Consider the following 26,295-nt stretch of genomic DNA (forward strand, 5'->3'; position numbering starts at 1 on the left):
TCTACAATGGTACGGTTCATTCTCTCTGCTATTCCATTCTGTTGCGGTGTCTTGGGAACGGTCTGCTCATGACGAATCCCAGGACTTTGGCAATACTCTTCAAACGGCCCAATATACTCATCTCCATTATCTGAGCGAATACACTTTAACAACTTCTCAGTCTCTCTTTCCACTATACTTTGGAATGTCTTGAACACGCCAAGTACTTCATCCTTGGTCTTCAAACTATAAGCCCATATCTTTCTTGACACATCATCAATGAATGTCAAGAAGTACAAAGCTCCCTGGTGGGACTTTACTCTCATAGGACCACATAAGTCTGTGCGCACTAGTTTAAAGACATTGTCCTTTCTGTGAGACGGGAATCTTTGGAAAGACACCCTGTGTTGCTTTCCTACCAAATAGTGAGTACATGTATTTAAATATGTACCTTTGATGTCTGGCAAGGTCTTTTGCTTAGCAAGAACTTCTATCCCTTTTATGCCCATATGACACAGTCTCTTGTGCCACAATTAGGAGGAAGCTTCTTTTTCTGCCGCATTCACTTCTGTTTTACACAAACTAGCCTGTGTTTTGTAAAAAGAGCAAGTTTTCTTCCCTCTGGTTGCTACAATGGAACCTCTGCTCAGTTTCCATACCCCGTACCAAACGAGTTTACAAAGTCATCGTCATCTAACTTCCCAACCGGAATTAGGCTTAGCCAAATGTCAGGGACATGTCTTACATCCTTGAGTGTCAAGGTGTAGCTGACATTGGTTTCTACATGAACATCACCAATGCTTATAATCTTTGAGACACCACTGTTACCCATCTTCACTTCACCATATTCACCATAGCTGTAGGTAGTGAAAAATTTCCTGCGCGGTGTGACGTGATAGGATGCTCCTATATCTATCACCCACTCTGTATCCTGACATGAGGTACTAAAACAACACACACCACAATCTGACACAATTCCCACTAGGTCATCGACTAGTGCAGTAGTATCTCTCCCTGTGTTCCGTTCCTCTGCACCATGTCTTCATGTACATAGTTATTCGTCTCATCCCTCTTCAGTGTTCTGCACTCATATCTGAAGTGGCCCTTGGTGGCACAATAGTAACATTGTCTCTCTACCTTAGGAGTTATAGCTTCACCCCTAGATTTACTTCTATCATCACCTCTAGAATGAGATGGTTTTCTGTATTTACCTCTCCCCCGTTTCTCTGTGATAAGGATCTCTGAGCGAGAGGAGCTTCCTTTTAAACTCCTTCTAGTCTACTCATTCAACAAAGACGCGGTAGCCATCTCCATGATAACGATTCCATCCTTGGCTGCTCCGTGTAGAGAGACTGCTAATGTCTCCCAACTTTCGGGTAGAGAGCCTAATAGAAACAAAACCTCAATTTCGTCTCCCAAATTAATCTTCATCAAATGCATCTGATTGATGATATTCTGCCCTTCATTAAGATGCTCAGACATTGAAGAACCTTCTTGGTACTTTGTCTCGGCAAACTTCTTGACGACCAGCACTTTGTTTTTGCTCGATTTTCTCTCATAAAGGTCTTTGAGTTTCTTCCACAAACTGAAGGCTGTAGTCTCTTGGGACATATAGTGAAAGACACTGTCGTCAATCCACTGTCGAATGTATCATATCATTTTTCTGTCAAACTTTTTCCACTCAGCCTCATCAGTCGTTCCTGGTTTTACTCCCTCATTCTCAACGGGTAGTGCCAAGTCCTTGTAATATAGCAAGTCTTCCATCTTGGCTTTCCAGATGGTGTATTTCTTCCTATTCAGACTCGTCATGCAAGTGTTCACAGAATTGTCCATCTCTACAAGTTATTTAAACTCAAATCTTCTCTCAGGAGTTTTGTCAAATACCTTCCGACCAAGATTTGGATAACAATCTAACCAAGGCTATGATACCACTTGTTGGGGTTTATACGAATACTAATCGATTTCCCCACTACACAGATAACTTGTATTTGAACATAATTCAACTCCAGACAAATTCTAAATATCAACTACAACCTATGCTAACACGTCCAACTCGCTAAACAACTATTAATAACATATAATAATGTAAAGCAGAATTAAACGCATACCACAACACAAAGATATACTGTGGTTCGGCCAATGATGCCTACTTCCACAAGAGCTAGTCCTTTTATAAAGTGAGAAGGAAGATTACAATCTCTCCTTTCAGTCTCTCACCTTACTAGATTACTCTTCTTTCTTTACAGGGTTGTCTCTCTATAAAGGTTGTCTCTCAATCTTGATTGCTTTCAAGATTTGGTTTCTCTCTTTGTTCTTGTGTATTTTCGTGTCTTTTCTGGGTGTTAGGTTTTGCCAAAAACTTTAACTCTTATTGCAAACTCGCGGTCCACAAAAAATAGAATTCTTTTGAAAATAGACATGGGCGCGGGGCGCGCCTCGAACAAAAACAAACTGAATGTGGGTCGAGCTGAAATGGAGGTCGAACAAGGCATAAGTACGGGTCGCGCCTTTATTAGCACGGTCGCACTCAGGCTTATGCACGCAATCATAAATCCTTTTCACCTTATGTGATGTGAGGGTGAGGGATAACTCCAATAGTAACATCACTGTACTCCTCTACCTACTTTATAGTAAAAGCAACCAAATACGCTATTACATGGACAAAGAATGTGTTCCATTGTTGCGAAAGTATGGTCAACATCAATAAAAGATCGCACACAGAATCTGGATACACCAAGTCACCAATAATGAAGAAAAACAAGTTAAGAAACAAGATAAAGAGCAATTAGTTTTTTAACGATCATATGACGAGTTGTAGGGCTGGACCCCGGCAACTTGGATAGCACAGTGCAACTATTTTTTATTAGTTGATTAAGAACCGTGCAACTCTTTATTCACTTGTATTACTTGCCTAGAAAGAAAGATACTTGAAAGCAATTCAAACTCCCCGCGACAAAAAAACTAAATGCAAATTCAATCCCAATTGCAAGCATGCAAAACCATAACCCACCTAAAACAACTCCTCTCAAAACTCATAACAAATGGACTCATCCGCAAACCCATCATTCTCACACAACTCATTGAATATCTCTCATTATCTCAAAACACATCATTCCTAATTTACGCAAATCTCCTCATACAAACTGAACCTAATAACTCTTCATCTTATTTATGGAACGTTTTAATAAGAGGGTATTCTCGTAGTTCATTTCCCGAACAAGGTTTAATAACTTATGTTAAAATGTTAAGGAGTTTAACTAGACCTGATAATTATACATACCCTTTTGTTTTAAAGACGGTAGGGTCAATATGGGAAGGAATGCAAGTGCATGGACATGTTTTTAGGAATGGGTTTGGAGATAATGTGTTTGTTGTTAATACTTTGATTAGTATGTATTGTGGTTTTAAGGAAATGGGGTTGGGTCAAAAGGTTTTTGATGAGTGTGGGACTTTGGATATTGTGTCTTGGAATAGTTTGATTGATGGGTATGTGAAATTGGGTGTTTTAGATATGGCTAGGAGATTGTTTGATAAAATGCCTGAGAGAAATGAGGTTTCTTGGACTGTGATTATATCGGGGTATGCTAAAAAGGGTGATTTGGATGTTGCGAAATCTTTGTTTGAGAGAATGCCTGTTTGTAGGAATACTGTGACTTGGAATTCGATGATTTCGGGGTTTGCGAAGGGCGGGTTTGTTTCTTTGGCGAGAAAAATGTTTGATGAAATGCCAGAGAGGAATATTGTTTCATGGAATTCGATGGTATCTGCTTATGCTCAGAGTGGGGAAGTTGAGGAAGCGAGGAAACTGTTTGAGGAGATGCCGGAGAAAGATGTTTTTTCTTGGAGTTGTATGATTTCTGGCTATGCACGGAGAAATCGTAGTGAAGATGCTATGAAGTTGTTTCAGAATATGGTTGATGAGAGCCGTGTTAGGCCGAATGAGGTTACTTTGGTGAGTGTGCTATCAGTCTGTGGCCATTTCACAGCATTGGATCAAGGGAAGTGGGTTCACACGTATATTGAGAGGAATGGGATGAGATTGAGCGATAACCTTGGGGCGGCATTGGTTGATATGTATGCGAAATGTGGATGTGTAGAAACGGCCTATGAAGTCTTCTCAAAGCTGGATCACAGGAATGTTTCCACTTGGAATGCATTGATTACAGGTTTGGCCGTTAACGGGATTGCTCATGCGGCACTTGAAGTTTTCACGGAGATGCTGAGATTGGAGACAAAGCCTGACAGGATTACTTTTTTGGGGGTGCTAATGGCGTGCTGCCATGGAGGGCTGGTAGAGGAAGGACGTTATCACTTCAAGAGTATGTTGAAGGATTATGGGATTCAGCCTGAGTTGAAGCATTATGGTTGTATGGTGGATCTATTGGGGCGAGCTAGTCTGCTGGAGGAGGCTGAAGAGTTTGTTAAAAGCATGCCAATGAAACCAGATGTTACGGTTATGGGTGCTTTGCTAGGTGCTTGTAGAATTCATGGGAATGTTGAAATGGCAGATAGGTTGCGTAAAGACATCCTTGAGCTGGAGTCCATTGAAGCCGGTCGCCATGTTCTATACTCAAATATCTATGCTGCTGCTGGTAGATGGGTTGATGCTTCTGATGTAAGGGGTATATTGGAAACCAATCAGATTAAAAAGCAGGCTGGTTTGAGTTCTTTGTGACGACATTGGAAATTTAAACTACGCAGATATGTTGTTATATGAAGGTGGACAAAAGTTGGTACAATCATGTTTATGCTTTCATTGCTATCTTCCACAGTTGATCCTTTAATATTCTAACCGCCATACTGGCAGACAATGGATTCTGAACAGAGTTAGATACTTGGCAAATTTTGAGGCATACTGCTCCGCGCACACCCAAACTAGGATGGTCCTTATTTCTCCTGTGGGTTATGGGATTTTAAACTCCAATCCGGATTTACTGTCTCTTTCAAAAGAGTGTGATTCACAATGCCAGTGATTCGTCCAGAAGATTATACCTGGATGTATATGTGGAGAACATAATCTCTTGAGGTTGCTTACCACGCCTAACCTTGAAGGTGAAATAGTTATTCAATCCCCTTCTGTGTATGTTTCGTGTTTTTGTTCTCCATACAGGCATATGCATGTTAAATTTTATTTTCACTAAGCGTCTTCATTGCCCAGTCGTGTTTATCTTATTGATGTGTAGCAGCTTATCATAAGATGCATGTTTTTCGTTCTCGTATACTGTAATCTATCTTTCTTTCATACTTTCAAGTCCTGATGAGGTGCTCATATAACATATATTTTCATTGATAACATCTCACATCTAATGTTTGTTACTAAAGTTATACTAATTGAGTAGTTTTTTACCTTACAGATCTTGTAGGGGAAGTTTGAAAGTGCTTGTAGACACAATAGAGGAGTATTATATGGACTACAAAATTGCTCTCCACTTGTTGGTGTTGCTGCTGCTGGTACTTCTATTTTTGGTATGCCAGTAATTTATTATAAACATTGAATGAGTAAACTGAGTTTTACGTACAAATATTGTTAGCTAGTAAGGAATAAGCCACGGACAGTCAGCAGAGAGTATACTGTGTTCATTGTATACATTATGCTAGCTGAACAGGTGCAATGCTCTAACTGAGAATTCCATAGACCCATAGGATATTTAGGTTCTTTGGTCCTAGATATTAATCTTTGAGGTTAGAACCGATATGTTATTCTTTACTTCACTTGGTGCACCTAAGTTTTAAAGTGACTCATGTTAAAAAAAAGTAATGCGAGAAGGAACTTGAAAGTCAAAATCTGAAATAAGCTACAAGTGAGGAGGGTGTGTCGGTGTGAGAACTGAAGTTATTCATCACCTTAGTGGCTTAGTTCCCTGAGATTTTCAAGTGAAATAACTAAGGGTCTTCAGATTTACACCACCTATATTTGCCAAGGTCAACCTAAAAGGTAGTGAACCACTAGAAAAGATATATTCAATTTACAGTGCTCCCAAATATCCTGTTATGCGAAACCCGCTAACAAACTCTCTACATCCTCTTCGTTTCTGCCGACTTCAGCATTTTTATTCATAACTCCATAATTTTGCTTTCAAACTATGGCTTGAGTCATCTAACACGCTAAAGGCGTGAGAGTGTCTTTGATTGACTTGAGAAATTTGAAAGACCCATTTTCAATGAGTTAAAGCTAGTTATTTAATATTACAGTGAGAGATTGAGTGATTACTCGCTTTTGACGATACATGTGCATTTTCAAGTAAATTGAGAACTCCTACATCTATCCCATGTGATTATCATTTGGATCACCAATAGGGGGTGTCTGATAGGTGGGTTTCTGAACTACAACAGGAAACCGTTTACAAGTAAGATGAACAAAAAAGTGTTTCTGTACAACCTTTAAAATGAAGCCATTGATTTAGGATTAAGGGGTGCTGTTAGCGTTTTCGGTGGTGTACATATGACGAACCATAAATATATTTTTTTTCCGATAATTGATGGACCATAAATAATTGGCACCTATTTTTCAGCTTCATTTACCTTTTTTTTTTTCCGGTAATCAACTTCATTTACTTGAATCCTTGGAGCGACGAGTGGAAGATGGGGTGTCTGGTATATGTTTGTGGATATGTTTAAAGCTGGGCTTCTATAAATGGTAGAAGTGGCTTTATTCTCTGTGGATTATAAAATTTGTACTGAAGAATACAGTTGTTCACTGTCGGTAGTTCGAATACCAATACCTGTGGATTCAATTTCGTTTAGTATACATTGTCTTATATCTAATCTATTTGCTTTCATGTGAAATATGTACTGCTGCTGTCTTTTCAACTTACATTTTCTTCTCAGTAGATCAACTAGTTGTGTTCTTTTCACCATTTACTAATGTTCCTCTATGTCCTATTGTATTTAGTTATGCAGTTAAAGTAACTTCAGTGAAATTAATTATTAGACTTTTGATACATGGTCATATTAGTTGCAGCCTATGCAGTCAGGTTTCTGCTTGTTGAATGTGTGTAATAGCCGTCTCATTGAACATATAATGCTTCTGTGTGAGTTGTGCTACTTAATTTCTCATATTTCTCTAAAATTATTATGTCCATGTCACTGTGTTTCCGCGCCTTGAGCACTGTTTATATGATTTTCCAGTTCCTTAATCATATCTAGCTACTTTAATGAGAAAGGCTCGGTTAACAGTGAATATTTCCGCTTATACCCCTGAACAGGTTTGATTATTACATTTAACTTTATATTTTATCTTACTACTTTAAAGCTAAGCAGTTAAAATCGGATTTAATCGGTGAGTAATCGTATATCGGTACTGGAGCGAGATGTTTTTGACCGATTTATCATTTAGTACTCAATTAGCGATATATTCGGTCGTATCTACCGATAACACCAATTTATCGGGCCAACTGAGAATAAAACAGTGCCGATATTATTGGAACCCGACTAGAATTAGAAAAAAAAAAACATAACCCATTACCCATAAACTCTCGAAGTAGTGAAGTACTGAACACTTCCAATTCCAGAGCTTGTCTTCATCTCCTCAGTCCTCTCTCCCCTCTTCAACTATGAAGTGATTAGTATCAGATTTGTTTATGTGGGAAGCAGAACAAGGTTTTGAATTGTTGAGTTTTTCAATTAATTTGTTATTCTTTGTATGACTCTGTTGGAATTGAGCTAGAGTTGTTGAAGGATTGGGTAATTGGAGTTTTTGGATTTTCTGTTAGGAAGTTTGTTTCTCCTTAATTACTTATAAAGTTTTGATATTTGTTGTATGTTTATGTTGAATTTGATTTTTACTTGCTGAATTTTGAGTTATGGAAAGATTTTTTGATTTCTATATTATCAACCATCTCTTTAGTTTGGCCCAATTCATTAAGCAATGAGTTTTTTTTCTTTTTTATCTAAATTTTGAGTTAGGAAGGATTGGGTAGGAACAACTTTGTGTTTGTCTTTTTTAGGATAGAGAAATGAGCTTTGCAGTTGTTTTTTTTCTTAAATAAATTTTGGTGATAAAGATTTTATGATCATAATTTTATGATTTTGGTTTGATTTGTTCAATTTTGAGTTATGAAAGGAATTGGGTATGGGAATTTCTAGGTTTCATGGTTGCAACAAGTTTTGAGTATTAGATCTTTCTAGCTTTCTAATGTCCACCACCTTTGTTTTTGGGTTGGGCTGGGTGGGGGGGCACTATAGGATTGTTTGGGAAGGTCTTTGGGACAGCTTTCTCAATAGGTTTGCACGCTTCAATGCGTGTTGTGCTTCACTTGTGCCTTTTGTTCTCATGAAATGGTACTTTAATTTCGATGAGTAATTGTTTTAGGGATGATTCTATTCTTAAATTTTGTTTTACTGGGTTAGTTTTGAGAACTACTGAATGTATAGCTACTAATTTTCAGTTCTATTTATATATATTTTTGGAAAGTATTTCTACTATTGATTCTCAATTATATGAATGCTTCTGTCTTACATTTGTGAGGGATTCCCTGCTCCATTTTGATTAGGAATAGTAGCTTTTCCAGTTTCAAGACCAATGTTTCTGTCTTACGTTTATGAGGAAGAGTAGCTTCTTTATATATACTAGCCATCTGGGCACGCTCGATGAGCGTGAATTGGACCTTCAGCTGTTTATATGCACTAAGCTAATCATTAACGAAAATAACAGTACTAAGCAAATTATAAAAAAAAAAAAAAAAAAAGTCTTAAATCTCAGCAATGAGAACTGCAAAGTGGAACATCATAGAATATAATTTTCACATAATTAGAAGTTGGAAAAAACTTGTGACCAGAAGTAATGGATATATTGAAACAACCAAAGCAATGAAAACTTCCACCCTATCCTTTTGAAGGCATCCCTTCATTTCAAGAGTCAGACTAAAAAAATAATACAGTGGCTCTCAGCAAATTCTTGAGTATAGTAGCAGTATACAACATCATGTAAAGGGAAGTCTAGAATCATATATATTCAGAGAACAAAACAAATAAAATTCAACGTACCAACTGAAACAATAGGATTTGACTCCTATAGTTAAACAAAGTAATTATTTTGTCATCCTCTAACCTTATTTTGAAGTATATCAAACCTATTGAAACATGCACTTCTCTATAATAAAGACTGTGACAAAACATTCAGCATTCGCTCTCCCAATCATTTCTTTCCAACTGGCTCCAAAGTCATGTCCGTGAGGCGTGAGCTGTTGACATGCCTAATGGATCGTGAGTATTTTTTTTTTCTTTAGAATTCAGCTCAGCAAAAGTCAAATAAAGAGAGCAGTATCAAATTTCAGCAAAAAAACTATATAATGCGTCCAAAAAAAGAGAAATGCAAATTACAAACAAAAGGTACACAAACATAAGTTGCAAAAATTACAAACAAAAGTAGAGGAGGTTGGAACACAAACAGAAGTTGCAAAAATTACAAACGAAAATAGATGGAGGCTGGTACTATATAATTCTTTTCAAGACATACATCACGGTTCATGTAGGTACTAAGCTTTTATTGAAGAGAGGCCCAACGTACATGCTATATGCCATATGTGCACTTGTCATAGAGATAATCTCAGTAGTGATACTGTTAACACTCAGAAAAAAAATTATTCAGATTATATGTTACTTATATATGGACATTGTGTACCTTAAAAAAGACGTAGCGAACACCAAAAAGTGGAATCTAAAAAATTGGCATGAGGAAAGCACGAACTTCACAGTCGTTGACAATTGAAGTAGATAGAATAATAGAACAACACATAATTGCTTGCCAAGTTTATGATCTTCATCTTTGATGAGTCAAAAGTGCTTAATAGGGATTATTGCGATCTTGAAATAGAAGTTGCAAAAGATGCAAGAAAAGAACATATAGTATATGGGAAATTGCAAAATAAATTATTGGAATCAGAGAAGATGACCACAGTAAGGGAACTTACAATGAGGAGAGATACGACTTATGGAGAATCTGTATTTGAGTGACTTATAATAACAATATAATCATATCAATAGCAAATATAAATCAATAAAAGAAAAAAAAAAGTTTAATAACTTTATTCAATGCAAATTAAATAATCAAATCAATCACCTATAACCACAAAACACATATTCACGTATACGTGCAAGGTGATACAGGAGAGTGTTAAATATTGAGCACTACGAAATGAAAAGATTTTAAGTGCATGTAGAACAACGTCAATAGCTAATGAAACCAATAACCCCCTACACACTTTACAAAATCAATACCCAAATGAGGAAGGTGATTGAGGAGAGTAATAAATATATATGAAAAAAACAGCTCCAAATAAATAACAGGAAAAGGAAGAAGAATTAGAAGAAAATTACACACCTTAAGGTCCGAAAATTCGGGTTGAAAAGTAGCAAGTATCGACACCAATATTGAAAAGCTGAGTTGAATGGAGGTGCCGTCAGAGCTTAGGCAGACTTTGACGAAGGAGGGAGTAATATTGAGGAGGAACAGTAGGAGATTCTAAGAGGGGGTTATATTTTGAGAAAATCTAGTGTGCGCAGGAGAGAGAGAGAGTGGACAGATGGCATTGTAACTTCCTGGTGCTCAAACCCTTCTTCCTCCTTCTGTAAAATGAATGTGTTGCAATATTACATTCAAATAAATTTGTAGAAGCATAACAATTTTTTTTTCAATCAATAAAAGCAGCTACATGCAGTTCACCACTGTGTTGTATGAAGTTAAAATCTATTGCGACTTATATTATAAGAAAAACCAAGTTGTAGAAAGAAAGGCCGCCATGGCATTGCTCTAACACACTAATGAAATTGAGAGTTGACCAACCAGCTAGATGTATTCCACATGAGTACATGACCACATATTACCCCTGTGTACACTGAAACTAATAGAACCGTCGATCCATTAGCTTCTACTAAGGATTGAAGAATTAAGTAAAAATTTTACTCCAAAGGAAGATCTAAATGGAGTAGAGCATTAAAAAAAAAATGATATTTGTGATATAAGATTAGCAAGGATATATAGTGCAGAGGTCGGTAATTCCTGAGTGCACAAAGCAAATAAAAAAGTAAAGAAAGAACATTATGGCAGAGAAAGTAACAAACCACCATCCTCACCTGCAAAATAGAGATAAGAAGTTCAACATCACACAACAATAATATCCCCAGAGGTTTCAGCAGTTAATATCAGGGTAGAAAACTCAAACAGAACAAATTAAGAAGCAAAAAAGTTAGAGGGGGTAAGGGAACCTTATGCGATTTTGGCGTAGTCTTCAATTAGTTCAATCAGAGGGGTTTTGAAGGCGGTGAAGAGATTCAGAGAAACCTGGGAATCAATTTGAGATTTGAGAACTGAGAGAGAGGTGGAGGGTGAGAAAACAATAGAGAACCCCAAAGGTTTCGAAGGTTTTTGGTTTTCGCCCATTAAGGCCCAATTAAATTCTAATCTAACTGAACAATGTGGTTGATTCACGAACACAATATAAGAATAATGAAGTTCAAGTAACCAAAACTCGTGAATTGAACCAAACCCATAACGCATTAGCATAATACCATTAAAAAAATCATATTAATGGAGCGAATAAAATGATTAAAACTCATACGCTCAATTCAACGACAACAGATGATTGTTGTGAGACATTAGAGATGTTTAAAATGATTGCTAAAGTTTTGATATCTAACTAATGCATAAACAACGGATATAAGAGATTTTTCTGAAAAAGAAAACACCAACAATCTTGTGAGCGTAAATCAATAAGAATGTTTTGAACAAAGAGGCGGAGAGAGGGAAGATGAATATGCATACCCGAAATTTATTCTTTGCTCTTGGGAAGAAACAATCAAACTCAATACACCTATAAAAAAAAATGGACGTGTTAAGTAATCAATTCGAAGTTCTTTTTTTTTTAAGATAGCAAACCCATACATATAACTTCTCAAAAATCATAATCCAAAACATAACCAAGTCTAATCCATACCTAAAATTTAAATCCATAACAAAAATGTAAATCCAGATTCAACATAAGAACATTGGTAAAGACAACAGACTTGAAGAAGGGAAATATAAGATCGAAAGTAAAGCGGTCCGTTGAGAACAAAAGAACGAAAACCCATCAACGCAATCTCCGAATTTCGAAAGGGTAAGGATATCCCCCTCTCATTTGGTCCCTTGACATTCCTCATGATGAGGCGGTTCGATAATCCATAAACTTCACTCTCACCTGAGTCACCTGACCACTTGATCGTGTTCGACCCGGCCATCACCTTCACAACCAATGCCAACTTCACTCCAGAATCCATGATTAAATGCTTTTGCTTTGGAACACAAAAAATATAGTTTGCAATAGAATGAGAGTAGTAGTTTCATTGTGAGAAAAAAAAATTATAAGAAACAGAAGAGATGGGAGAGAAGGGAAAAGAAACAACATACAACCCACTAAAATTAGGAAATCAGACCAAGCACTCCAAAATTTAAATTTTATTGCAAATGGAAAATACTCACCATTCTGACCAATGCCCTTGATGATACACGTGCTATTATAACACCACGATATCGTCGCGCTCTCACTCCTTTTCCTGCTTTCAATTCTCTTCCCACCCTTCTTAAAGTCGGTATTCTCCTACTTGCTTTGCTTTCTTCAAAACTGGAAGAAATCAAGAGAAAAGGAAGGGAACAAAAGTTTATCTTTTTTTATCAATAGAGGACAAAGAGGGAGAAGAGAAGCCAGAAGTAAATACCTGATTGGGAGAGAGAAGAAGAAGAGTGACGGTTGGTTTCTTGATTTTAATTTCGGTATAAAAGTTCATTATTTGGCAATTAATGAAGGTAAGTCGCGAACAATTGAATAGGGGCGTATAGATGATTTCCGACCTGAATTTACACATACGTCCTTAAGTTACTATATAATTTTAAGGGTATAGATGGTAGTAAATTTTGAAATGACTAAGTAGTCCTTCTTAAAGGCATTGGATATTTGATTTTAATATTTTATCAAGGGTATTTCATGGTAGAAAAAAGGCTGGTCCAATTTAAATGTTCATGTTAATTATGGTATACTCTACTAATTGAGATATAATAGCAGTCCCTTTTCCTGGTCTCTAAGGGTGTCCATGTCAGCAACTTTTAAGTACCCTTTTTACTCACGAGAAATTAGGAGATGGAAAAAAAATTGCGGGAAATAAGAAGAGAAAAAAGGAATTATACGGTGACTCCCCCACAAATAAGATTCTAAACCCCACGAGTCCCCGAAAAGTTTCTTTCTCCACCTCTGAATTCACGTAGAAAAGCTCCAAATTGTGAATTCCCTGCGGCAGTCTGTCCATATTTTTGGTGGAACTGTAGTAATTGCTCTACTTCAGCCAGCACCAGAAACTTATGATCTTTTCGATGATATTATTCTACTTTCAGACGGACATTGAAGCCAAGGGTTTTAGATGTCCTGAAAGAAAGGGGGTTGCAGACTACTCAACCAATTACATTCTATTCCTATCATTTGAATTATAAATTTTGTACGCATTTTTAGTTGTCAATTCTGTCAAACTAAGTAGAATGTTAAGATCGACTGTAATTCTTCTTATACGAGGTAACATCAAGAAAAGATCGGCACCAAGATGGGCCAATAAAGGCTAACCCTATTCCTATGTTTACGTCCGGGAATTTGAGGACGATTCCGGGCCGTTCCATGTTGGCCGCAAGCAAGGGCAAGAACTCAAAGACCCCTTTGACAAGAGAAAGAGCCACCCCCGCCGACAACTTTTGAGTATGGTGTCGACAAAAAAAGAGCTTTTGAAAGCTTGCTTTTCAAGGGAATGGTCAGCGATGAAGAGGAATTCCTTTGTGTATATCTTCAAAATGATGCAAGTGAGTACCTAAAATTTGTAATCCATCATTAGCTTATATCGACGTAGTTCTCGCCCGGACGAAGAAATTTAACTAAATTAAGTCCGGTTAGGTTCGAAGTTAGCGGCCGGTGAAATTATTGTTGTTTAGCAAATTCTTTCAACACAATGAAGACATGAAATATGAAACGCTTATTCAGAATTGTTGTTCTATGGGCAATCACTGAGCGTCTTTGTTGGCAGTATATTGAATGACAATCGGTTAACTGGAGAGATTCCAACCACTTTGGGAGTTGTTAAGACTCTCGAGATTCTGTAAGTTGCCTTCTGATCATATGTGCTCACCTTTATATAGTTTGTTCACTTCTTCTGATCTATGTTGGTTTACATGCCCATCGTTTCTCCGCTCTTCAACAAATCGATTTGATAGGAACGCTCTAGCGGGGGGAGTTCCTTCCAACCTTAACAACCTTACTAGCCTCAACGAACTGTGAGAAAACTATGTTATTGCTTGAACCTGTAGTAGTTCTGTTGCATGTTGGTCGAGATTTCCGACAATGTTCCTTTCTCACTATTCTCTCTTTTTTTCAAGGCAATTAGCAAACAATCTGCTCCACAGTCCCAAGACGATCTAACAGAATAAACTTCCTCAATTATGTGTAAGATAGAGTTTATGTTAAATAGATCCGATTAAATTTGATCTTTTTTTTTTTGCATCCCGTTGTCTCCTTCTTACGCGTCTAAGTCTAACTCTTTGGATGCAGCCTAGCTTATTGTTTGTTTATTACCCGGGGACTTGAGCAACAACTCATTTGATCCATCCGAAGCTCCAAAATGGTTCTCAACCATACACTCCCTCACGACTTTGTGAATTTTTCTTGTACCTTCGGATACTAGGAATCGAAAGTGTTTGTACTTTACTCAATTATCTATTGATTGAAACACCTTTTATGGTGAATGACCGGTGGTGATGGAAAATGGGAATCTTCATGGAGTTGTGTGCGCAAACTCTATTTAGCTTTCCACTCTGAGAAAGTGTAAAATTTGCTTTTTTACTATTTTGTTTTTGTTTTTGTTTTTTTTTATAAAAAAATCAATCGAGTAAGATGCACAGATCTTAAATTTGGAGCATCCAACACAAAACCCAAATTGTTCTTGGAACTTAACTATTATTATGCAAACTTTAAATTCCCTGTGTGGGATTATACTATATGTATCACAAGTACCAATATATACGACTAGAAGTTTTAATATATATGCACGAATATAAAAGCTAATGCTTTTACAATTGAGGAATGATGTATACCCTCTTAGAAGTCCATTTCTGCCAACGCCTCTACAGCCATTTCCCCACCACCTCATCTGATATCTTTTCACTAACAATGTGAATGTAAAGCCCAACACGAAAGATGGTTGGGTTTGCGAGTTCAATGCACTTCACCACCTTCTAAGGACTTCTCATCAGCCTCACCTCTTTCAGGTACGTTTCTTTCTCTTTCTTCTTTCTCCTCAAATTCAAATGGTTCTTCTTCAAAAGTTCTTAATAAACCATCTAGGAAGTAGGAAATTTTAGCCCCAAAGGAAGCCAACCATAAAAAAAAAAGACTAAATCCACGTACTGCTCCAATACCAAGAATTTGTGGCAAAAAGCAAAAGACAGGGAGTAAATCTTGATAAATTCAAACCAATTTTCTCGCATGACATATCATGTATATATCTTTGAATAATTTCATAAGTTGAGTTACAATTATGTGGCAATTGCATGTCATAATACCAACTGGTGATTCGGGTTAACGTATGTGGGTACCCATTACTGTGATTTTAGTCCTTTGGTTTTTAGCTTTTGTTATCGATCAAAAAATGGGGGGTAGTGTTATATGTTTTGTTTCATTTCATTAATTTTTATATTCTTATAGTACTTAGTGTCCCAGGTTAAGTTGGATGCTTTTGAAATGGGTTCGAGACAGACATCATTGCATTGGCATTCATCCTTTAATTCTAAATATACATCAACAAAGCAATTTATACGCCACTTAGATCAATAGTCCCAACAGAGTCATACTTCTTCATCTAGACGGATAGAATTAGTCATCAGTTAGTATGTTGCCATGAGCTATGTATATACATCATCACTGACTGCTCATATCGTTCAACTCTTTTGCTGACTAAGTATATACATGTATAGTGCAACTTGGATTTCTTGGGTTGGTTCTATTTTTGCATACAAAATCACGATCTATATTATAGTTTTGTTTCGGACCAAACTAACTAAGCCAAAAGTACTATACTTGCTTTCTCTCTTTCTCCCCTGCTTTTTGCATTTCTATATGATGATGTATTTTTCAAATTCAAATTTATATAATGATGCTTGATAAGGGGGTGTTCTATGTACTTGGTGTAAAAGCATGAATTCTACTTCTATTTTTGGCATGTAAGGTAGTCAAAGGTACTGGCAATATAATATGTGGTGAGTGGATGCCTAAAACTATTGTTATGCCACAGTTTATGATACGCTTCTATATTTTCAGCATGCTACGGTTCTACACAGATAGTGATGAGACTTCAAGTACCTTCAATGGAGACTTAATGATGTTCCATGCCTATTAAGGTACTTGGTGCCTATTTAATTTGGTATAACCTGAGTCTTGAACTTGAGCTTGAAAGTGTGAATTGGTTTAAATCAACGCAGCGTTGTTATCCTGTGCTTATAATCTATTGTGTGATTTCTTTTATTCTATAGTTAAGTATGTGCTATAGAGCAAGAAACCATGACTTGGTCCTCTTTTCAGCTCAGTGAGGCTATCCACGTCACAGGGGGATTATGAGAAATCAGGAAGATTAAATTAGAAGTCTTTAACTGAAAAAGGAAAGCTAAACCCAACAAAAACTCAACGATTTAATTTATATCACGAAAAATGTTCCTTCTCTGTTCCACAAGTGATAAACTAAACCCTACTCTTCACTATTTTCCCCTTTGATATTGTGTCGTCCATGCTTATATTATCTATGAAGTAGAGAAGAAACATAGAGGTTTGGCATCATCAAAGCACTCGCTCTCAAACTGGATTAGTTAGCTGGACGTTCCGCCTTCTAGGTCTGATTTTCTCTCTTATTTCATTTTTGTATGAATTAAATTTTAGTTCCACTGGGAAATTAACAAACAAGTTTCCTAATTTGTTCTTTGGTGTTAATAAGTCATAGGTTATTTAGTTGCAAATTAAAGTAGGTATTTTGAATTTTGTGGGGTTGGGTGCCGTTTGTATCCATTGTAGATTATGGTCAAGCCATGCCTTTTCAGAGTTGTTACTTCCTGTCATTCGTTTAGTGTTTAATAAATATGTCAATACATACATTGTATAATGCACTCTTTGAACAATGAATCATACATTGTAAAATGCACTCTTTGTATTTATGGGTTTAACTTTGTTCTTTGATGCTTCTTTCATTAATAATTAAGATAATTTTTGTGAAAATTGATAAGATGATAGTAACATTATTGATAGATACCTTAAATGTGTATGTATGTAACAGAGATTATATGCTTAAAGAAAAGTTTTTTGATGACCATGTGCAATTAATTTTGTTTCTTAGTGTCAAATTGCTATATTATATATTTATATTTTTCTTAATTACTGTGTATGTGTATGCACTGTTTAGCGAGATTTGATACGAACTTTAGTTATATGGAATCTACAATGTGAATGCTTTATATACTAAAGAAACTACTTAGCTAGGCTCAAGCTAGATGGTTTCCAAGGATCAATTTGAATATTTGGATATATATGCTTGAATGCAGGGGATACGATTTATACTTCAAACAGATTGCTCAGAGGATCACATAAGAAGATGATGAATGACAAAGTAGGCATCTCTCTCTCTCTCTCTCTCTCTCTCTCTCTCTCTCGTTTGCAAGCGATTTTACATGTTTTCAGGGCAATTATTGCTCATTTTGTTGCTGATCGAATAGATTTAGGCAATCTACATTACTAACAATTTTCTTAATCACAGAACAATCGCAAATTAGCCACAAAGAAAAATCTTCATAGTGAACCAGTTGATCTCTCAATCAGGAACAATCTCAAGTCACAAAAATCTGACATTTATCATAGTGGCAGCTTGCAACTGGGAAAATCAGTCTCACGCTCTGATGAAGCATTGCATGAAACTACTGAATACAGAAGGCTCCTAGAGGAAACCATTTGATGCATATGGATTACACTGGGAATGGAAACTGTAAGAGAAAGCCTCCAATCAACAACTATGTACCTACGGACAAAGACAATGTGAAGCCATAGACAAGCCTGTTAGGCTCAAAATTTTGTTCCGTAGCAAAAAGTCACTTCAGTTCAAATATTTAAGTAGTTTTTTGTTTTAGCTAAGTTATAAAAGCATAGCAAGGTTGTTATGGTTATTCTCTATAAAGATGAGCACTGTAGAAAGCGTACAAAAGCGTACACTAATGTTGTACATCAAATAGTCCTTTATGTTTCGGCAAGTAAATTAAATAGTTATTACTTTCTAAGTTCTTCTCATCACCCTCACCCTTAAATAATCAGTTTCAAGTCTTTTGTGTCCAAATGAAATAAATGAAGAAGCCTGCTTTTGAGAAAGTTGTGCTTACCTACTTATTGATACCTAATAAAGCAAAATTTTAGTTTTCTTTAGACTATAATTTAAAATATGTTATAAGATTATTTTGTGCATTCAAATATCTCTTCAACGTGTGCTCAAATATAAAATATTTTTTTGTCCGTGACAATTCCCCTTTTTGGGTCTATAAAAAGTTACATACAGCATTATGACGTGACAAAATTAAATGACTGAAAGCATAAGAGGTATTATTAATTACTATCATTACGTTTTCTTACTCGAATTTTTTTAATTAATTTTGATACTGTGATATGTAAATTAAACCCAATAGAAAATTGTCGATTTTTTTGGTCTATAAAAAATGTTATATACGACATGGAAAACATAAGAGGTGTTACTAATTATTGTCATTAGTTTTTCTTACCAATATTTGTTTTAATTAATTTTGAAACTGCTGCATGTAAAATCAACTAAAAAAATTATTGATTCCTACTAAGACGTTTATAACTTGGGAAATGCTAGAATTTCACGAATTAAAATCACAAAACATACACAATATGGAAAAAGAATCACAGATTAATTAGAGTATGATGCTATTACTTATCACATGTTATTATATTATTTCAAGGTATTTTTTGAGAATCCCACAAAGTTAGAAATCGGAAACTGGATGCAACATTGCAACTGATAAACCCAAAAAAAAAAAAATAACGGGAAATCAAAAACTTGATGCAAATGCATTGAACTAATATCATAGAATAATGGCTTAACGGGAATTGAAATTAGAACCCAGATATAAATCCATTGAACTAATCTTAAAGAATAAATAGCTAGAAATTGAAAATTGGATGCAAATACATAATTAACGGGAAATCAGAAAATGGATGCAAATGCATTAATCTAACTTCAAAGAATAATTAACATAAAATCGGAAATTGGATGAAATTGCATTGAACTAACATAAAAGAATAATTAACGGGAAATCAGAAACTAGATGCAAATGCATTGAACTAATCTTAAAGAAATAATAATTAACGGAAAATTGAAAACTTGATGCAAATGCATTGAACTAATCTAAAAAAAATAATTAACGGGAAATAAAAAAACTGGATGCAAATGTATTGAACTAACGTTAAAGAATAATAATTCACAGGAAATTGGTAACTGGATGCAAATGTATTAAACTAACTTCAATAAAGAATAATTAACGGGAAATCAAAAATTGGATGCAAATATATTGAACTAACGTCAAAGAAGAATAATTAACGGAAAATTAGTAACTAGATGCAAATGCACTGAACTAACCTTAAATAATAATAACTAACCGGAAGTCAGAAACCGGATGTAAATGCATTAAACTAACTTCAAAAAAGAATAATTAAAAGAAAAATAAAAAACTAGATGCAACTGCATTGAACTAACTTTAAAGAATAATTAACGGGAAGTTGAAAACTATATGCAAATGCACATTGAACTAACCTCAAAGAACAACAATTAAAGGGAAATTGAAAACTAGATTTGCAATTGCATTGAACCAACCTAAAAAAATAATTAATGGGAAATCAGAAACTGGATGCAAATACAATGAACCAACCTCAAAAAATAATTAACATGAAATTGAAAACTAGATGTAAATGCATTGAACTAACCTCAAAACACAGTTGTATTGGGAATGTCTCGACAAATATAGTTTTACAGTACCGAACCGACTCATAAATATAACCAACCAGGAACCGACCAGTTCAATTCGGTTTGGTCGGTTTTGTCGATTCAGCCAGTTTTATGCACACCCCTACCTCATTGGGCATTCTTACAAAACTTTAATCGAACTTCTCTTATTAACAACAAAAAGAAGTCGAAATGTTTTATCAAGGGTGGGCTCTTTCTTTTTTATTGAGAGTGAGATTTTCACGTTGCAAGAAATTTAAATGAGTGATGAATATAATAATATGGGGATATTTATATCTTATAACTCTGCATAATTGTAAATATTTTTCAAAATAATTTAATATAACGACACCCGTTTGTAAGACGGGTTCGAAAGCTAGTTTTGATTAGAAAGAGTAGCTTTTCCAGTTTGAAGTCCGGACGGACACAAATTTGTCTCATGGATCCTATCTCAAAGTCCGATTTTAGTTTCAAGACCAATTTTAGCTCTTCTTGTTACGTTTCTGTCGGGACTTATTATGGTATATATGAGCGACTTTTATTTTGCTCAGATGGGAGACAGAAAGAATGTAAAGTTCTCACTTGGGTCTTGTGGCTTTGTACATAAAAATATCTTGCTCAAACCAGCCATGTATGGTTTTTGTTATTTTGTACTTGTAAATTGCTATCTTTACTTTTGATTTTTAAATTTATATAAGATGCGCCGAATATTTTGCACCTAAGATGCGTGTATGCCTTGCAACGAAGGCACGATGAGTTGTGGAGGTAGTGCCGCAGGCGCGTCGAGATCTCGCGGGCTATAGTCACGGGTATATCCTAGTTCATAAGAAAGAACATTGTCAAACGGGTCAACTCGAAAATCATGTTTGATGAAGCGTAGTAGTCGTGTAAAAGAATAAGGATATTCAGAAAAGACTAAACCAAAACAAACTTTCATTGAAAAACGGTCACAAACACTACAAGTTCGTACTGTTGATGGGTTGTTCCACATAAGATACAACAATTACAGTCCTTTATTGACCATTATCACATACATAAGGTTAATTAAAGAATCAGGAAATTGGGTATAGGTACTGTATACTCAAAAAATTACAATTTTTTTTCTTTTTTCTTCTCTCTCTTTCCTCTTTTTATACTCTCCTTTTTTTCTAACTCCCTCTCTCATCAGGTTCGTTCATTTCCACTCCATCCCTCGCCCTCTAGCTCTCCACCTGTCCCACTCTTTATATGGCAGTTAGGTTACCGCGGACTTGATCCGCTGCATTAGGTTTTCTCTTCACAATACTGCGTACGACCTTTTTGTACCTCTGACTCCACATGTCATCAATAGGTCCTATACAGGTATACAGACGCAAATTTTTTAAGTTCAGAGGAAATAATAATTTTTTTTTTTCCTCCATAAAAACTGAAATTTGACATCTGTTTCAAATTTCAAACTGACTTTTACAATTTTGACCTTTTTTATTAGTCCCAACTAAAGAAACTAACTACCAACAAAAAAAACTACGAACTAAATTAGTTACTAAGGCTGTGTTTGTTTACTGGCAAATGGGAGTGGCAAACCATATTTTCCCACTAGATGCACCATTTGACAGTGTTTGGCTGCATTTAAGGGCAATGACAAACACTATTTACATTTTGCCGGCAAATGAAATTTTCCCACTAGAAGTGGGAAAATACAATCCACCTCCCACCCTAAACTCTTTTGCCAGCGGAAATTTGCCACCGATCTATCTCTCGAGTTCTTCTCTCTCTCTCTCATTTCGAAGAGCGCCTCTCTCTCCAAGACTCCCTCAATTTCATGTTTTTTTTTTCTCTCACTGATTTAAACAGGTTTTAAAATGGTGACCTAGGCTATGACGAGGCATTGGGTCTATTCAATCGTATGATTCAGAAAATTCAAGTCAATTGTACATCTATAGTTTAAAAGTAAAAAAAATTCAACTTTGTTCCTTCCAGATTGATTGGTTATGAAGGCTTAGATGTTATAAACCCCGACGGAAGAACAGAAGATGCAGAAGAAGAAGCTCATAAAGGAATATAGAAGCAAGAGGTTTTTTTTTTGTTTTTTTCCCATCAAAAAGTTATTATTGCTTAGGCTATTGTTAAGAACTAGGGTATGCCCGTGCCTACGGCCCGCGATGCGTCGACACGCCTGCGGTGCTACCTACATCGACGCTCGAAGAGTTATTCTTGAGGTAAACTGGCATGTCCCCACTACTATTTATAATAATTGGGCTTAAATATCTGTGTGCTGCACGGTGTGCCTGTTGAAATATCTAAGCTTTGTTAGAATATGCTAACTATATGAGTTTGGTTTTACAGAGTTAGTTCCTGACATATCATTATATACATACTTTGCAGATAGAATGGAGAGATAAGAAGGATGCATTCAAGAAGCGTGTTGGCCGCATAGTGCGAACAAACGACCCGAGTTATCGTTTTGATCAGCTCCATAATAAGCACAGTCTTTCCGACACCAGCACCACCAAATAACCCAATCTTTCCTCCTCTCTGGTATGGTGCAAGCAGGTCCACAACCTGTACAATGCAGCAATAATACACGTTTAGTTGAGACATAATCTTTCCTCCTCTCAAACTCTTGTAACATTAAGTGAAACAGACACTGCGTGCTACTTTTATTCGTAAATTCAGTACAACTGATAATAAACAATATTTACATAAGCACATGAAGCTCTTCATACCTTAATACCAGTTACAAGGATTTCTTGCTTTCGGTAGCCCCGCTTCAACAAAGGCTGGGGCCTCACGATGGATGGGCAAGATATGATCGGTTTCTGGTGAAAAAGGAAATAACATGTCAAAACAGTGAACAAACCAAAACATATGTACCAAGACAAAACTATGATGAGCAAATGAGCACTGTCTCAAAAATTCTTACTGATATCTCCCCTGTGGTCAATGGGTTCACCAATGATGTTAATAATACGACCAAGAGTAGCCCTGCCTAATGAAACACCAACAACCCACAGATAAGGAAGGGTAATTACCATCAATAATACCACAACCAAAACAGATAAAAATTATCCGCCACATCTTAACCACTGTCGAATACCATGATATGCAGTGGAAAACTAATCTCAATGTTTGAAACAATCCCAAATGAATTTATACAACATTTTCCTTACATTACCTCTCATTAGCAACAAATAACTAAAGTTAATAAATGGGTCATACTTACAGTGATGGGAGAACCAGTATTAAGAAGCCTTTGACCTCTAACAAGACCTTCAGTACCATCCATAGCAATAGTCCTAAAATGTTGAGCCAGTTCCAAAACTAACAGAATCGAATTATCCAAAACTTCTAAAGCAGTCGAAATAGGTGGCAACCCTTCATTAAATCTAACATCAACCACAACACCAATAACTTGACACACACTCCCAATCGCACCCGCACCTGTAAACTCATCCGTTATTTTCCCACCTTTATTATTATTATTATTATTCATTATTAAAAATCGGGCGGCCATACCACCGTTGTTCGGGGCCGAGTATTCAAGGTAACGGTTTAAGTCTTGATTGAAAACTACTAATCCAACTTTAATAAGGTTTGAAATCTTCGAAGATAATTGGTCTTCCACTGATGTACATGTGGGTTTATTTAATTTCATAACATTTCTAGATCAATCATCACATGTGTTTCCAAACAGCTTGATATGGAAGTGGGAAAAAAAGCTTGAAAAACAGATTAAATATCGCATAAAACCTCAACAAATCATCGATAACCACGCCCAAACAACTTGATATAGAAGTGGGAAAAAATCGAAATAGTGCTAAAGATCACGTAACATGGCTATTATAGTGGGGTACATGGCTTAAAATGGGAAGATGTTTTAGCATTTCTTTTTTTGAAGCAAAGTAGTGCTAAAGATCACGTAACATCATATAATATACAAATGAACAACTAAAGTAGTGCGTATGATAGGTAAGATCTAAATGCTCCAGATCTCAGATCTAAACATCTGCAAGTAAGGTCTTCGTTACTCACCAGGGGTTGTGGTTGCTGTGGAAAGAAAAGCACAATGAGGCATGGATACCTGCTGAGTCGCGAGTTCTCGAAACTGAGGCGTATACCGCGGTTCTCGACAAGATGAGAAAATGGGTGGGAGTGATGGCGGCGGTTAGGGCAGATGTTGGAAGGAAATGATTATTTCTTTTTTTTACCCTAAATTAGAGAAGAAGAGATATCATAGAACTGCTATTAACTTAGAAATGCAGCACACTACCTAGATGAATTTGAAAGTGCCATGTCACAACTTAGAAAAGACAATGGTAACCACTGGATGGAGGCCCTGCGGGCCCCACACCATTGTGTTTTATTAGATAGATCTTTCAAGAAAACATGAAATAATTAGAGTATTATGAAGTATGTTTCACCCAAAATTTATTTTTCCAGGATCGTGATAGTTATTGGAGGATGATGCAAGACTATGTTGGCGCAGATATCACCTCCATGGTCACACTTCCTGTTCTCATTTTTGAACCAATGTTGTTAATAATGGGGTTAAAATTTTAGGCCCTAGTAGAAGATTAGTGAATTTGAATGTGTTGTTAATTACCGCCATAGTGTGATAGTAGCTCTTCTTCTCATGATTGCTTATATTTACAATTGGAACTCTCTTTGGCACCAATGCCCCACTCTTAATTCCACAGGATAATTCAATCGCCTTCTTCTGGTAAGTTTTCTGCTTTTTGTATTAAAAATTTACACTTTTTACTCTCACTTTCCAATACATTGTAGTGGAAACTTGATTGTTTGTTTGAAATTTCGTATTTTGAGCTTGGGGAAATTGCTCTTTCAACTTTTTATTCAAAAATTAGTTTCCTTTGATGTTGCATTGTTGTGTTTTATGATTTTTTTATTGGTGCATTGCAGGGAACTCAAGCTTTAGAAACAAACTAGTCATTACTTATAGAAGAAAACCGATATCGATACCTGAGAATGGGATGAACGTATGCTCAAAATAAGTACGTACACCTTCAAATCTTCAACAATTAAAGTAGAAGTTTCTTTCTCAGATCAAGGATAAAACTCCAACATCTCTTATATGATCTCGAAACATGTTATGTTTCTTTCTATGGATACCGAAAGTGAATGATCGCGACAATGTAGTACAGACACAAAATGTTTACCTCTTATAAAAAGGGAGCTCATAGTATCATTAGTGCTATCTTGTGGTAATGATTGAAAACAAAGGGTTTTTGTTTTCGTTTGTATGGAGCCATGGAGGTGTAATTTTTCTCGTAGTTAGTTGGAGATAATTTGGTATTTGTTCAACTAGACTAGATAGTCTTAAAACTAAAGTTATGAAGGCATAAGAATGGAGACTGAAGGTTCTCTAAGATTGGAACAACTAAAGTAAGGCACCAAATAAATACCACTTATTCTTCATTAGTAAGGTTATCCATAAGCATAGATGTGATCCTTTTAGGCTTTTCATGGGGATATTACTGGGGTTAAAACTTGGATTGGAGCCAGATGTTGTTACTTTCACCACTCTTCTTAAGGGACTCTCTTTGCAGGGCAAACTAGTCGTAGCTGTCGAGTTACTTGAGAAGATTGTGGACAATGGGAGACGGAAGTTCATTCTATAATTAGAATGTTGCTTGTTAAGTTGTTTTAATAAACACGTAGTGGATCTTTAGCTCAAATGGTAGAGCACTTGGGAGTTGGAGTGTATCTTCATGTATCTCAAGGTGATGGTGGTTCAAACCCACCAAGATCCTTAATTATACTTATCCTTTGAGATATTTAACTATTTGTCGATGTGTTTTAGAAAAAGGGGTACAAGCTGCCTGTGGACTCGTGGAATGATGATATGATGTGTGTGTGTGTGTGTGTGGTGTGGTGTGGTGTGTGTGTGGGTGGTAGGTGTGTCTTTGTGTCCGGAAGGTGGTGGATGTGTGGTGTGTGGTCGGCTGGTAGTGTGTGTGTGTGTATGTGAGTATGTTTGCCGGGTGGTGGTGGTGGTAGTGTGGTAAGTGTGTGAGCGGTGGTGGTGGTGCCGCAGCTGCTTTGTTGGTGTGGTGTGGTAGTGTGGGTGGTGTTGGGTCGTCTTCCGGGTTTAGTTGTTGTTGTTGTTGTTGTTCTTTGGTTCTAGTTGTTGTTGTTGCCTTTGGTCCACGGGTCCACGCGGCCGCCATCGGTTCTAGGTGTTGTTGCCGCTCACCGGTGCTTCTTTGTTGGCATGTGGTTATGTTTTTAGTAGGGCGAGGCAAAAGCTTGTAGCGAGAAGATTAG

General features: G+C 36.3%; 1 protein-coding gene, 2 long non-coding RNA genes and 1 pseudogene across 7 annotated transcripts; 3 read left to right on the plus strand and 1 right to left on the minus strand.

Annotated features, from left to right (window-relative positions):
• The first annotated feature begins 2,785 nt into the window (after positions 1–2,785).
• Positions 2,786–14,101, plus strand: LOC147498012 (pentatricopeptide repeat-containing protein At4g18840 pseudogene; annotated as a pseudogene). Of its 3 annotated transcripts, none has more exons than XR_015195353.1 (3): positions 2,786–5,031; positions 5,334–5,445; positions 13,518–14,101. The product of XR_015195353.1 is annotated as a pentatricopeptide repeat-containing protein At4g18840 pseudogene, transcript variant X2 (transcript). The 3 variants fall into 3 exon arrangements; XR_015195354.1 differs by lacking the exon at positions 13,518–14,101 and adding an exon at positions 6,941–10,271; XR_015195352.1 differs by lacking the exon at positions 13,518–14,101 and having other exon boundaries at positions 5,334–6,765.
• Positions 14,102–14,889: 788 nt separating this feature from the next.
• LOC147498013 (uncharacterized) lies at positions 14,890–18,257 on the plus strand. 2 transcript variants are annotated; one of them, XR_015194186.1, is made up of 4 exons: positions 14,890–15,253; positions 16,302–16,381; positions 17,570–17,634; positions 17,782–18,257. It is a non-coding gene; the product is annotated as an uncharacterized LOC147498013 (long non-coding RNA). The 2 variants fall into 2 exon arrangements; XR_015194185.1 differs by lacking the exon at positions 14,890–15,253 and having other exon boundaries at positions 16,087–16,381.
• A 3,874-nt stretch (positions 18,258–22,131) lies between these two features.
• LOC147498014 (uncharacterized) lies at positions 22,132–22,719 on the plus strand. Its single transcript, XR_015194188.1, has 2 exons — positions 22,132–22,229; positions 22,396–22,719. It is a non-coding gene; the product is annotated as an uncharacterized LOC147498014 (long non-coding RNA).
• Positions 22,143–24,383, minus strand: LOC147498015 (ATP synthase subunit beta, mitochondrial-like). Its single transcript, XM_086559015.1, has 5 exons — positions 23,234–24,383; positions 22,934–22,999; positions 22,737–22,829; positions 22,389–22,572; positions 22,143–22,298 (listed from the first exon to the last, which is right to left on the minus strand). Exons 1-5 carry the CDS (start codon positions 23,663–23,665, stop codon positions 22,252–22,254), a joined length of 822 nt encoding a protein of 273 aa, XP_086415141.1. The 5' UTR covers positions 23,666–24,383; the 3' UTR covers positions 22,143–22,251.
• Positions 24,384–26,295: the final 1,912 nt, after the last annotated feature.

This window comes from Coptis chinensis, chromosome 5, assembly GCF_015680905.1.
Source record: "Coptis chinensis isolate HL-2020 chromosome 5, ASM1568090v1, whole genome shotgun sequence".
NCBI classification, from domain to species: domain Eukaryota; kingdom Viridiplantae; phylum Streptophyta; class Magnoliopsida; order Ranunculales; family Ranunculaceae; genus Coptis; species Coptis chinensis.

What these genes read in the sequence shown, in the direction of transcription:
- LOC147498015 (XM_086559015.1), bottom strand. Translation starts at nt 23,665, where the DNA reads ATGAAATTAAATAAACCCACATGTACATCAGTGGAAGACCAATTATCT. An exon ending in ATACTGGTTCTCCCATCACT is followed by an intron (nt 23,000 to 23,233) that starts GTAAGTATGACC and finishes GTGTTTCATTAG; the next exon opens with GCAGGGCTACTCTTGGTCGT. An exon ending in CTCTCCATTCTATCTGCAAA is followed by an intron (nt 22,299 to 22,388) that starts GTATGTATATAA and finishes ATATTTCAACAG; the next exon opens with GCACACCGTGCAGCACACAG.